Here is a 13371-nt window from a genome sequence, read left to right on the forward strand (position 1 = left end):
ATATCCTATGTCATCTTCATGTGACTGTGAGAGGCCTACTGGCAGAACAGCAAGTAGAGATGCCAAAGATTAGGGATAGTAGGTATAATGGCAGACAGTTTTTTACAAGTGTATATAAATGTTTATAGGCCAGTATCAGCTTTGCTTTTTAACTAAGCAACTTCTGCTATGTATCCCCATCAATCCACTGCATTATTAGAACATCTCCTATGTTGAGCTCCTAGAATAAAATTTTATTGTAGGGTATACTTTTAACATAAATAAATGTTTCTCCCATTCCCATTTTAAGTCCTGGAAATAACTAAAAGCATAAATAATTAATGCACCAGTCTCCATATGTATGGATATGTATACTCATTTCATTCCCTGCTGAAAATAAATATTTTCTGTGAAACTATATTTGAATTTTAAAATTCTGGTTTAGAGTGTTAATACATTGAATATACAAAACAGTATGTCCCATTGATTTAACGTAAACACACAGACACACAAACTGGAAAAAAAAAAGAGATTAAAAGTTGAAATATGTTTGATAAAACTGGCATTGATTCTACTGATGCTCTAATTTCACCACAGGCCCAACAGTAGAAAACTCAAATTCTTCACAATTTTACGCAGCACTGAGGCTTTCCTAGATGGATAAATGGCATGCAGACATTTAGGAATGCTGGGATATGTTTACAAACCAATCAAATCGAGATGCTTAGTGGGTTCTTTCTCTTAGAATCTGAACAAAGCTTGCCACCAAGCATTTATTACAGGCCTTTGCACTTTATAAGGGTACCTTGTTTGCTGACTGACTGGAAGAATTACCTCAGGCACTGCTCATGCGCTTTCACAACAGACGTGTGATTAATTATTCTATGATAGAAACATGATTCGTGCTCAGCCATGTTTACAGCCCACTGCCAGCACTTACTATCTCCCCGGCAGAGCAGAGGTCCCAGTTTATAAGCTGCTTCTGAGTGCGGTCGGCCCGTGTCTGTCACCACTATCTTCCTCACCGGCAGATGTTCCTTATAAGAAAGGAATCCGGTGTCATTGGTCCTAAAAAACAGTAACAACAACAAAATTCTTAAAATTATTCTGATTAACATAATTATAAAAGAAGCAATAGCCCTTATTGCATTTCAAAGCCAAGATATTCTGAGATAAGTCTGCACATGCAAAAGAACAAGGATCAAATTGCCCATTTGAGTGAAAATATGGCCACAGTTTAATGTCTCCTGCAGACTGACTATAGTTGGTGATTTTGAAATTCAGTTGACCATTTTCTTTAAGTAGACTGTTTACAGCAAGGTGATCATTTTGTAATGTATGAAGGCATTAAATCACTGTGTTGTAAACCTGCAGGTAATACAATATAGTATGCCAATTATAATTCAGTGTAACAAAAAAGAAATAGAAAATAAATAAATAAATACATAAATAAATGATTAATTACACTCATTTACACTGATTTACACTGATAATTACACTGATACTGCGGTTTTAGATCTACCAAATTGGTATTTGTTTCTATTTTTTCCCATAGGATTTCTTGTATTTCTGCTCCCTCTCTCCTACTTTTCTTGGTTTACTCCATATTTCTTTGTATTCAATTTTATTTTTATTCACTGTTTAGCTATATGTCTGTTTACAGTATTTTAATGTTTGCTTTATGGATCCTTACATAATGCATCTTTAATTCATCCACTTTAGTTAGATTTTGTGTTATATTACTCAATACAAAATATTAGAAGCTGACTACAGAATAATATCCTTACCCCCTGCCCACATTCCCCCTCAATACACACCTGTTCCTTGGGCTACTGCTGTCATATATTTTAAAGCTAGATGTCATAGGTGTTATAATACAGTTAAATGGTAAATTTTCTTTTTGAATTAAAAAAAAAAAAGAATTTAAACCCCGGCTTTTCTATTTACTGACATATTCATGATTTCCAGTGTTCTTCATTCCTTCCTGAAGATCTGAGTTTTCATCTGGCATTATTTCTCTTTAGCCTACAGAATTTCTCTTAGTATTTCATATAGTGCAGTTCTGTGGGTAACAAATTCAGCATCTGTTTAATCTGAAAAGGACTTTATTTTGCCTTCATTTCTATCTATTTGAAATATCTGTTTCGTATAGAATTCCAGGTTGACACTGCTTTCTCTTTCAGCACATCAAAGGTATCATCCCATTGTCTTCTGACCCATGTTTCCGATGAGAAGTCAGCCTGCATTTGTATCTTTGTTCCCCTGCATGGAATATATTCCACCAGATCTATCCAACCTGGCTGCTTTTAAAATATTTATCTTGATCATTGTTCCTTTGGGTTTTTTATTTTTTATTTTTTAGCAAATTGAACAATAAGCCAAAGTGTGGTTTTCTCTGTTTTCACTCTGCTTCAGACCCTCTGAGTTTCTGGAATCTGTACATTGATGTTACCTTATATACGGGCTACGGCATAACAAAGTATCCTACAGCCTGGTGACTTGAAACAACATTTATGATCTCTAGTTTCTCTGTGTCAAGAATCTGGGCAGAGCTTAACAGGATACTCTGGTATATCTGGATATCCTTAACAGGATACTCCGAGGCTACACCTAAAGTGCTGGCGACAACTGCCGTCACCTCAGCGCTTGGCACGGGGAGGATCTGCTTCCAAGCTCGCTCCAGTGGCTGGTTGTTGGCAGTAGTCTGTTCCTTGCCACTGGATGGACTGAGGGCCTTGGCTACTGACTGGCTGTTGGTTGATGCTCAGCCTCAATTCCTTGCCACCCGGGCCTCTCCCCAGGACAGCTCACAACATGGCAGACTGCCTTGTCAAAACAAGAGTCAGGGAAAGAGGTGCAAGGAAATCAGAAGTCACAGCCTGTTGGAACCTAATCTCAGAAGTGACTCTCGCCCCTCTTATCATATTCTATTTATTTGACGCAAGTCACAAGGTCCAGGCGACACTCACAGGGAGTAAATTACACAAGGGTGTGAATAACTGGCAGTGTGGCTCATGGAGGGCCATCTTGGGGACTTGCTATCACAGACGTTTACTAAACAAATTTGAGAAATTTCCAGCCATTGTTTCTTCAAATAGTTTTTGCCTTGTTTTATTTCTTATCCTTCAGGGACTCTGATTTCTTGCCTGTTAAATCATTTATATTTTCTCACAATCCACAAAGGTTCTGTTAATGTTTCTTCCAACCTTCCCCCGCCACCTCACCTGCCATGTTCCTCAGATTAATGATTCTGATTAAGTTGTCTTCAGGTCCATTGAAGACTTCTTCTGCTAGATCTTATTTTCAAGTCCTTCCAGGAAAGTTTTCACTTCAGATGTTGTGCTTTCCTATTCCAAAATGTATTTGCTTCTTGAATACAGTTCTCATTTATCTGCTCAGTATGCCCTCTCTTCACTTGCGGTTATTTTTACCTTTTAGTCTTCAGGCATGTTTATAATAGCTGCTTTAAAGTTTTTGCCTATTAATCAAACATCAGTGTCCCAGAGTCTATTTCTAATAACTACTATTATTTTTCTTGACTTTGGATCAAATTTACTCTTTTGGGGAATATATAACAATTGTTACAATGTTCTGAATATTATGAGTGATACACTATAGAGACTCTGGATTCTGTTATCATTCTCTGAAGACTTCCTTTTTTTTTTTTTCACAGACAGCTAAATCACAGTCTTATCATAATAAATTGTGGAGGTTTCGTTTTATAGCATCTTAGGTGGGCTGGCATCAGTTTTCTTCTTAGTTTTCAATCGTATTCAGTTTTGGAACACAGTCTTTGCTGTGAAGACACGAACCCTCTGTCATTTCTGAGGAAAGCAAAGGGGTTTACAAGCCCATCTCAATTAATGAGACTTAAACTCCAAATTCTGTCTCTCCTCTGGTGGTAGCCGCTGAAATGTCTCTAGAGCTTGGTCAGTTTCCCAGCTCTAGCTGTCTGCGTGGTTCCTAGAAACCTCCCCTGCGCATGTGCAGTGCAGGGCAGCCAGGGATCTGAGTAGGGGTGATAGATTGAACTCCGCCCAGGTAGCTTTCTTCTTTCTGGGATTTCTACTCCCTCCTCAATTTTTAGTCATTTTGGCAGCCCCAAATTTTGTCCTCGGCTACCTCAAGCCAAAAAGATCTAGTATTCCCTTAGAGCCCTAACCACTTCATGGCATGTGGTCTGGTTAGCGCCCTCATGGGAAAAGGCATGTAAACATCTTCTCATCCACTTGGATTCCCTTCTTCAAGGGTCCAGGTCGCCCCCCACAACATTTGGTTGTTCCCCACTTTCTTCAAGTAGGTGTTTTTATAAATATATTTCCTGGAATTATAAATGTATCTGAGGAAGGTTAGCTCTATGCAAGCTACTTCACAATAAGCAGAATTTAAAAGAGAAGTTTTGAAATTTTCTTTTTAAAAATTATTTTTGATGAATAATATGTTATAGAGGCATTGGAGAATTCTTGGTGATTAGGTGAATTTTTTTCCAGTTAAGCATTGCTATTAGCATTTTATTTGCATTTTAAAATACACTATTGTGTAGGCATTGTGTGTGTGTGTGTGTGTGTGTGTGAAGGCAGTGAGAGAAAGAGTGCCTTCTAAAGGAAGTAGATATTCTGAAAAATTGGAGCTCAAGCAAGCAAGACAATATTTCATACCAAACATGTAACACTAGAAGTCTAATCATGACTCCATATGGATACCTCCTTTTAGGGTATCCTAAAAGAATCTGTTTTTTAATATAATACAGCCTTGATGTTTGCCAAATAAATACACAGAGTATCACACAGCTCAAAATGTGAGCTCAATTAACAACAGACTGTGTTACTGAAATTAATGTACATTCTGTAACCAAATCAATGATTTTTGCGCCAGACTATTAGTATTTTTAAAAATAACTCTTATGTACAGAGTTGCTTATGTAGGATGTAGGATATGCATATGGTATGTTGAAATGTGAATACAAAAACTGAAAAACAGGGGTGCCTGGGTGGCTCAGTCATTAAGTGTCTGCCTTTGGCTCAGGTCATGATCCCAGGGTCCTGGGATCGAGCCCCGCATCGGGCTCCCTGATCGGCAGGAAGCCTGCTTCTCCCTCTCCCACTCCCCCTGCTTGTGTTCCTATTCTCGCTATCTCTCTCTGTCAAATAAATAAATAAATAAATAAACCTTTAAAAAAAACCTGAAAAACATTTCTCTTCATGAATAAATAAAATCAATGTACATTTCAGCTCTAGTCTCAAATATAATACCTTTTTTAATTTTTCAAAGGCAAACATATACATAAGACTTCTACTTAAAAGACTATTTCAGACTCAGTTTTAAAATCCCTAAATGTTTTAGATTTCCTTTTTCAAGATACAATAAATAGAATATTAGTTCTTTGCAGCATGGTTTGTCCTTAAAAAAATTAAAGAGCTACATGTTCAAATAATTGTAAGAAATTCTAAGTTCACCTGTTTAAAGGTTTTATAGGCAGATTACTGAAGAAATGTCCTTTAGTAATTAATGCTTGTAAATATATTTTGAGACTAACAGAATTCTTAATTACACTTAATTTTAAAGAGAATGATAACGGACTTATAATGAAGAGGAAACAAGAAACAGATGCCTCTATTTCATCTTATTACAAAAATAAAATGTAATGATTTATGGCCCACTACCAAAAAATTTAAAAAAAAAATATTGGTCTTAACTTTTAGGATTCAGATTGATTGTAACAGATTTCATCAAAACACACCTTTATCTAATTTCTTCATTGTACTAATTTGTTCAGTATCTGCCTCACTACACTATATGTTCTGAGCGAGTCATTTTTAAATATAAACTTTATTTTGCATAAGGAAATCATATGGAAATCACCATTCATTCCGGTCAGCATCACAGTTGCAGTAATACTGAGAATCAATGCAGTTCCCTTCTAATCCACATGTACATTTTTGAGGATCGGGCAAAGCACCTCCCCAGTACGTCTGCGTTTCATTGGTTCTGCCAACCCACCAACTCAGAGGGCTTCCATCTGAAAAACAAATGTGAGAAAGGTGACATCTGCTCTATGCCCCACAGCTTCCAGCCCAGGCCAGTCCCTTCCTTCCCAAATCATTCAGAAGAGTAAGAGAAGGAAAAGAAAGATTGATCCGATGCAGTGATATTCCAAACATGGCTCTTGCTAGCATTGCCTTAAGAAAGCTTTCTAAAAAATGTTTTATTATTTAAGCTTAAAAGGAAAATGTATTTTTCTTTAAGTAGGAAAGAAATCAGCAGTTCCTATTTAGTTCAGGCATGGTACTTAAAAAATGTTTTGAGAGCAGTTCACATATGTTATTTCTTTAAAAATAATTTTTGAAACAAGAAGATATCAAAATATAAACCATAGTAATTAACATATCAGGAACAAATTTGAGTTGAGATCATGAAATGTCCATTAAAACATTATGGAATGTTATGGAAAGTCAGTGGTTTATCTCAATATATTTATTGGCTAAAATCATATTAGCTGTTTATTAAACATTAGGCATGATATGGCACTCCCTTGTTATGATTTAAGATCTATTTGGAAGTATGTATTTTTTTTCTTCCATTTAATGGCTTGGCTATTTATTTGGAGACTACAGAAATAATACTGAAAGACCTTTATGCCTGAAGCAACCACTACACTCAAAAACAGAATTTCCCTTAGCCAAATGCATTTCTTTCTATGATGAATGTTCAGCTTCCAGCTCCTTCTCAGAGTTATGACTAAACATGATGCCAAAGAACTAGAGCAAAGAATAGACAGCACATTCAGGTGAGGAATGCAGGCCATCTGTCTTCGAAAAAAAACAATAGGTAGAGAGGAAAAATCATAGTCGTTTGATAATCAGGGCATGAGAACAATGTGACATCAAATCAGTCAGCTCCTCAAAGGTGTTAGATCATTTTTCTGTTGACTTTCAGAACTTCTAAGTTATTGCCATGAGCCTTACTGAAAATCTGGGACATGTACTAATTTCTCCCTTACCTAAGAAAGAAAATACTTATAACAACTTACTATTAGATTGAACCTCTACTAATGCCCACAACTCTTCTCCCAGTGTTACTATACATACCAGCCCATATCACGCCAAAAAACTCGAGTTAATTGGAAGCTTGTGTATGGACAGAGACATTAAAATCAAGATTTTTCATCTTTTTTTTAAATTACAGGATTAACTCATCAACAGACGGTGAAACCACCTTGAAACCTTTAATAGATATTTTTCAATATATTGCTTAAAACATTGTGTTCAGGGGAGGGGGGTGGGAGGATGGGTTAGCCTGCTGATGTGTATTGAGGAGGGCACATTCTGCATGGAGCACTGGGTGTTATGCACAAACAACGAATCATGGAACACTACACCTAAAACTAATGATGTAATGTATGGGGATTAACATAACAATAAAAAAATTAAAAAAAAAACATTGTGTTCATAGGTTAAAAAGAAAATAAATTATTTCTAAATATTGAATAATATTGTCACCTCTAAATTTCTGATCTTCCCTATAAAATAGACACCACTGAATGTTTTAAATGTACCAAATACATTCGGTTCCCTTTAAGACTTTTTGAAGTGTCCTAAAGAATTTAAATAAGTATAAAAAAGAACGAAGAAAATCATGAGAAATTTTTTAAGTTAAAAATTAAAATTACAATGGGCGCCTGGGTGGCTCAGTCATTAAGTGTCTGCCTTCGGTTCAGGTCATGATCCCAGGGTCCTGGGATCCAGTCCCACATTAGGCTCCCTGCTCAGTGGGGAGCCTGCTTCTCCCTCTCCCTCTGCCTGCTGCTCCCCATGCTTGTGCGCTCTCTCTCTCAAATAAATAAAATCTTTTAAAAAATTTAAAATTATAAAATATCAGTAATCATGGTCAGACGTTCCACTTCCTGTAGTTAAAATACCAAATGACTTAGAGTCACAGCTCCACAGCTTGCTGAAAATGTATTTACATACACATCCCACCTTATTCATCCACAGTAATGGCACCATTATTACTTAAAAGTTCGATATCCTCAAGATCTGAAACTGTAAATTTAACTTGTCTGACACCTCCTTCCTGTGTGGATACGTCCATGGAGACGTCCATGTATTTCTTATTGTGAACTCAAAATCCAAATTGTTCTCTCTCTTTTCCAACTCAAGTTCATTCTACATGAATTCTAGGGTGATGGACCTGAGGAAAATCTGTGTATTTAACAATTATCATCATCCTTTGTTCAATGGCCTTTTCTAGAAGTTATTTTCTTTACTAGTGGCTCTGAAGCCTGGCTGAAACACCAGGAGAGTCTTAGCAAAAGATACATGGGCACCACTGGCCATGAAGGTAGGGGTTCCTTCACGCTCTATATTGCCGTCTTCGTGTGGTGCTTGCTCACTAACCCTGTGGGGATTTTGTTTTCTGGTTCTTTCAGAGTTTGGCTCATTTGTGACTTTGATGTTTGTCTTCCCTTTTATCTTTCTTTTCTAATTAAGCAATTCCATTCATTTTGTTGCATCCCATTCATTTATCCTTCTATAATTAAGGTTCTCATTCTTAGAATACAATTCCATATTTGTTTATCTATGTTTTTAGATTCCAAGATCAATATTTAGCAACAATGAACAACTGAACAATCACTCGCCTACTAAACTGCTATGTTAACTATAACCGTGATGCACCAGAGAGCTGGGAAGAGAAGGTCACTTCAGGCACCGTGTATGTGTTGTATTATGCCACCCAATCACCGCCACACCCCATTACTGGCCCTGTGTCATAGAAGAAAAAGCAAAGCTGATAAAGACTCATCTATCCAAGCTCTCTACTTAATCAATAAGAGCCCCGGAATTTGAACTTACATCTCTCCCTGCCTTTAAATCTTATGCTCTTTGCACTACAACTATCTGATGGTCATTCATAAATGGGATTGAGGTTTCAAGGGGATAAGATTTGAGGGGAGACCAGCAAGACGGGAAGGGTAAAAGGCCAGAAGAGGACCTTATGAAATAGAAGAAGATGGAGGCAAAGAAGGAGGAGAGGGTGTGAAGCCAGGCAAAAGGCAGAGAATAATCCAATTATATTCTGTGGGTGGAGAGTAAGTAGAAAAGATGCTTAACTAGAAACGACAGGTTCAATTGTCATCCCAAGAGTTCAAAATCTTTCTGCTTGATCTACATGACATATGATATTCACATATGAAATGCACGTCTTTTAAAATTCTTGTCATGCTATCCGGACCTCTCCTAAGATAACAAGCAGGGGTAAACATTCACCAAGTGGCTTTATCATGCAGATGTCTTAGAATCATCTCTAATTTCTAAAGAAAAATATACCTCAATATTGCTGCTAGAAAACAGTGTGTTGGGGAGTGGCATGAAACTGGCATAAGCAGGGTGTGGGTCCAGAATATGCACTTATGATATCCAGATAGAAGAGTCTGTTTGGGACAGAGAAGAGGAAGGTACCAGGCTCTGTCAGTAGGAAAGTGTCATGATGGAAGCAGAGTTCCTTAGAGGTTAATTCCCGTCGTAGAGTGCATACTGGGTGGTGAGAAGGTATGGAGAGATGCCTACAGGAGGCCGGCTGGAAAGTTCCTGCAGTAATTCAAGAGCGTCAGTAAGGCCCACACTAAGGTAAAACCGGGGGGACCCAAGATATTGGCACATAATGAGATGTTCTAAAGGGAAAACAAACCAAAAACAGAATTGAGGAGTTATTAAAAGTAGAATAAAAGAAAGAGTTAGAAGAGGTTTTCTGATTCCTACTTAAATTGCTGAATAAACTGTTTCCGGCAATCTATTCTAATTTACAGTTTTACCCAGCAGCTAAGTGCCAACAATCCATGAAGAGTCCCACAGAACAGTCACTTTCAGAAAAGTCAATCATATTTTCGTTAGCTCTTTTTCATGACAGAACAAACCATATATGTCACTTGCCCTTTATAAGGGACAAACACTGAGCATCCATCGAGGAGCCCAATGAAGCCCTTTTCTGTGGAGTTATCTGATGAAGGCCACACAGAGACTCTGAAGGCAATCAAGGCTTTGAACAAAGCCCAGCGTAAACTGATCTTGTTCTTTTCTTCAGGCAAAAGCACTGCTGTGGCTTCCAGACTGTGACACGTTTGCTAAGCGTACAGGGGCAGACACTCTCAAGCGGCTAGATGCCACCACCTTGGCATCATTAATACCCACGGGAGCTGGTGAGGTCAAGTGCACGGTGCAAGGCGCACAGCAGGACAGATGCCTCAGTTTCCTTACCTTGTTTATTGACAAGTCGTGACTTCTTGCAGTAGTAGGTAAGCTCCTGTTCACAGTGCTCCGCAAGGTTAATTGTGGCCTGGAGCTGCTCCATGCTGGCCACATATTCGAAAAACCCAGCATATGGGTTCTCTGGGTTAGTGTTTCTGACTCTTGTTAGGTCAGAGCCATTGTGCTGTATGACGGTCCATGCAGTTTCTTGTATGCAGAAATGGGGAAGAAAGAGAGGAGACCATCACTAGTCTGCAAAAGTTAAAATAAATAAAGAAAATCAAAATCACCTTTTATCTGAGTCAAATTTTTCTAGTCATCAAACCTCTCTGAGAGGTAGAATTAATACAAATGGATTCTTAAAATTTCTTAATTATAGCAAAGTGATTCTTTTCCCTGAAGTTTATACGATTGCCATGCATTTGCAGTGACTTTATTTTACTTTTGTAGATAATTTAACCAGAAAATGTTTATGGTGAAAAATATTAAGGAAACAAATTATTAAAATTTGTGACACATCTCATTTCATCGAATCCAATATTCTTTTTAAAGATGCATCGTGATTTTATTTTAGAAAAGAAAAAAAATAGCTGCCTATTATAATTATAAAGCATTGTTGATTACTGATACACCCCGAATTCAGGGATGTTACAATGTGGAAAAAAAAAAAGGTGTATCTTTGAATTTCTAAAATATTTTAGATTATATAATGTAAGCAATGACTTTTCTACTCTTAAAAATCATTCCTGTTACCAGCAAAAGGAAAGTCAAATTTTTATGGCCTATATATATCTCTCTTCAGACAACATTTAATTATGAGTGCACATCAATTTCTTTTTTAAATCGAATTTTAAAGATTCATTTTGGTATTGTGTGATGTGCATCGTTATGCAGGGCCATAGGAAGTTACTCCCTTGAGCTGAACACATCTGACACAGCAGCAGCAACTCAACTAACACAAAAAATAAAGTACCTCTGAGTATTTACTAGAGTAATTGCCATTGACACCTGAATGTCTGTAAACATTACCATCATAATGACTACCAAAATTTTTAAATGAAATAAAAATCCTACAATGTTTGTAACAGAAGATAGGCATATTGTATCTAGCCTTCAACTTCCCCAGAAATTGACTTCACATTATATTTACTGTGATAGATGCAAGCACATGAGCAGATTAATCAAAAGGCCTCTGATTTGATAGGTAAGAAACAGATTGGAAGTTGTCAAAACCATGCTATATATATGCTGTTAAGTCACATAACCCTTCTGTATTACAGAGGACTATTCCAAATTGGAGGAAAACAATAGGTAGAATTTCCTCCCCTCTCTGTAGCTAATACATTCACACGGATCAGCAACCGGAACAAGATAAGAAATTTCACTCGCACCCCTCTCCAGGTCACCAGAATTTTGAATAGAGAGGTCTGCTAAATAAGACAGGAGACAACTTTGACAGTCTTATTGCCTTCCATGCCCCATCATTATTTTTCTTGGAAACAATAGCTGTTACTTTTATTCCTGCCTTGCATTTTGGCTCACGGTAGAGCTTTATCGGTAAATTAATTTCCTTCAAGAGGACATGATATATAAGCTATTGAAATTAGTTGTGGATGGCCAGACAGTGATATGGTATAGAGACCATCAGGATATTTGAATTGGAGATCCGGAGTGGAATGTGAGCTTAAGAAAAGTCAGGTAAAATCTGAGCCTCCATTTCCAAATTTTGGAAAATAAAGTGGCAGCATAAAGGAGACAACAGGGTAGGTCTGAAATTCTCTGATTTTAGCCAACTCAACCCTGGCTATTGGAAGTTTAGGATTATTAACCAGGCAAATCTGTTAGCCTAACCTCCACTGGACTCTGCTTTTTTGTTCGACAGAACGTCCTTCTTTCCTTGCGGTAAATCAGTGGCCTGCATGGAGAAGCTCGACTGGCTGAACAGCTGCCAAAGGAGCAGGACAATACACCTGCGTGAGGCCTTTGTCTCTTTGCCTTTGGGTCACACGGAGAGGGCCTTCCCTGCCATGCAGCATCCACGGGGTCACAATTAACACATGATTCCAAAGGTCTTTTAAGGTGTTGTAAATTTCATCCAAGGCCAGGGCGCTGGACAATCCTTAAAGGACAGCGCACAGAAATGTTTCTACTTTTGACATCCTAAAATTGCAGTAAGTGATTTCATTTTCTAATAAAAAGTGCTACAAAATATGAAGTTAAACAGATGCTGCATTTCTTAGATAATCTAGATTTCCAGGGCAAAGCAGAGACGATGGAATCATCACAACAGGTTATGAACGCTGGCAATGGGTGACCAGCAGCCCTGCTCCAAATCTGATGTGCTTTGCTAACAGGGGTATCCCTCAAAATTACTAACCCAGGGCCTCTTTACTGCTTTTTCAAACAGGACCGCATTACCTGATGTTTAGAAATTACAACTGTAAAGGACACAGCCTTTCTCACAATTTGTAATTCAGTATTTTGTGACTTATTCTATGGGTCTTCTCCACTCATCTGTAGGCTGTACGAGAAGAGTGATAGTTTCTGATTTGCTTCCCATGGTATCTGTAGCACCTAGCACAGGGGCTTGGCACAACGTGCAGAAGACATTAAAGAAATGATGGGTATTCAAGAGGGCACGGATTGCATGGAGCACGGGGTGTTATATGCAAATAATGAATCATGGAACACTACATCAAAAAAAATTTAAAAAAAAAAGAAATTAGGGAATAAATGAATAAAAACAATATGCCGTCCAGACTAGAGTACTGATCCCCTGATCCCCTATGGTGCTGTGAGACTTTTGGTGTCTTGTAACTGTTTTAGAACTCTGTAAATTGTGAATGATAGTTCTGCAAATTAGTAAGTCTGAAACTATGAAGGGTATGCGATGTTTTCCTACTTGCAAGTTAACCAGTTATCTTGCCTCCTATCCGAATTAAATCAATTTATCTGTATCTATCCAGATGGATTTAGCTGTAGACAGATGGATGATCGAGAGCTTCACTCACAGACACGGGAGTCCCTGGATCACAGAAAATCCTAGCAGCATCTGTTCTCTACTGCCCAGTTTCCCAGAGGCCAATAGAGGAGTGCCAGATGCACCTGTACCTGCCGGAATTGTTCCACAAGAGAGGAACCCTCGGGG

At 37.8% G+C, this 13371-nt stretch overlaps 1 protein-coding gene across 3 annotated transcripts in view; it reads right to left on the reverse strand.

Annotated features, from left to right (window-relative positions):
• CNTNAP4 (contactin associated protein family member 4) overlaps positions 1 to 13371 on the reverse strand; it is a 369439-nt gene that overhangs the window by 162744 nt on the left and 193324 nt on the right. For all 3 annotated transcript variants that reach the window (XM_078063784.1, XM_036074809.2, XM_036074807.2), the window contains exons 13-15: positions 10233 to 10430; positions 5842 to 5998; positions 920 to 1047 (exon numbers count right to left, since the gene is read on the reverse strand). In XM_078063784.1, coding sequence (XP_077919910.1) covers positions 920 to 1047; positions 5842 to 5998; positions 10233 to 10430 — 483 coding nt within the window. The remainder of the gene's footprint in view (positions 1 to 919; positions 1048 to 5841; positions 5999 to 10232; positions 10431 to 13371) is intronic.

The sequence above is a fragment of the Halichoerus grypus genome, chromosome 15, assembly GCF_964656455.1.
Source record: "Halichoerus grypus chromosome 15, mHalGry1.hap1.1, whole genome shotgun sequence".
Classification (NCBI taxonomy): Eukaryota; Metazoa; Chordata; class Mammalia; order Carnivora; family Phocidae; genus Halichoerus; species Halichoerus grypus.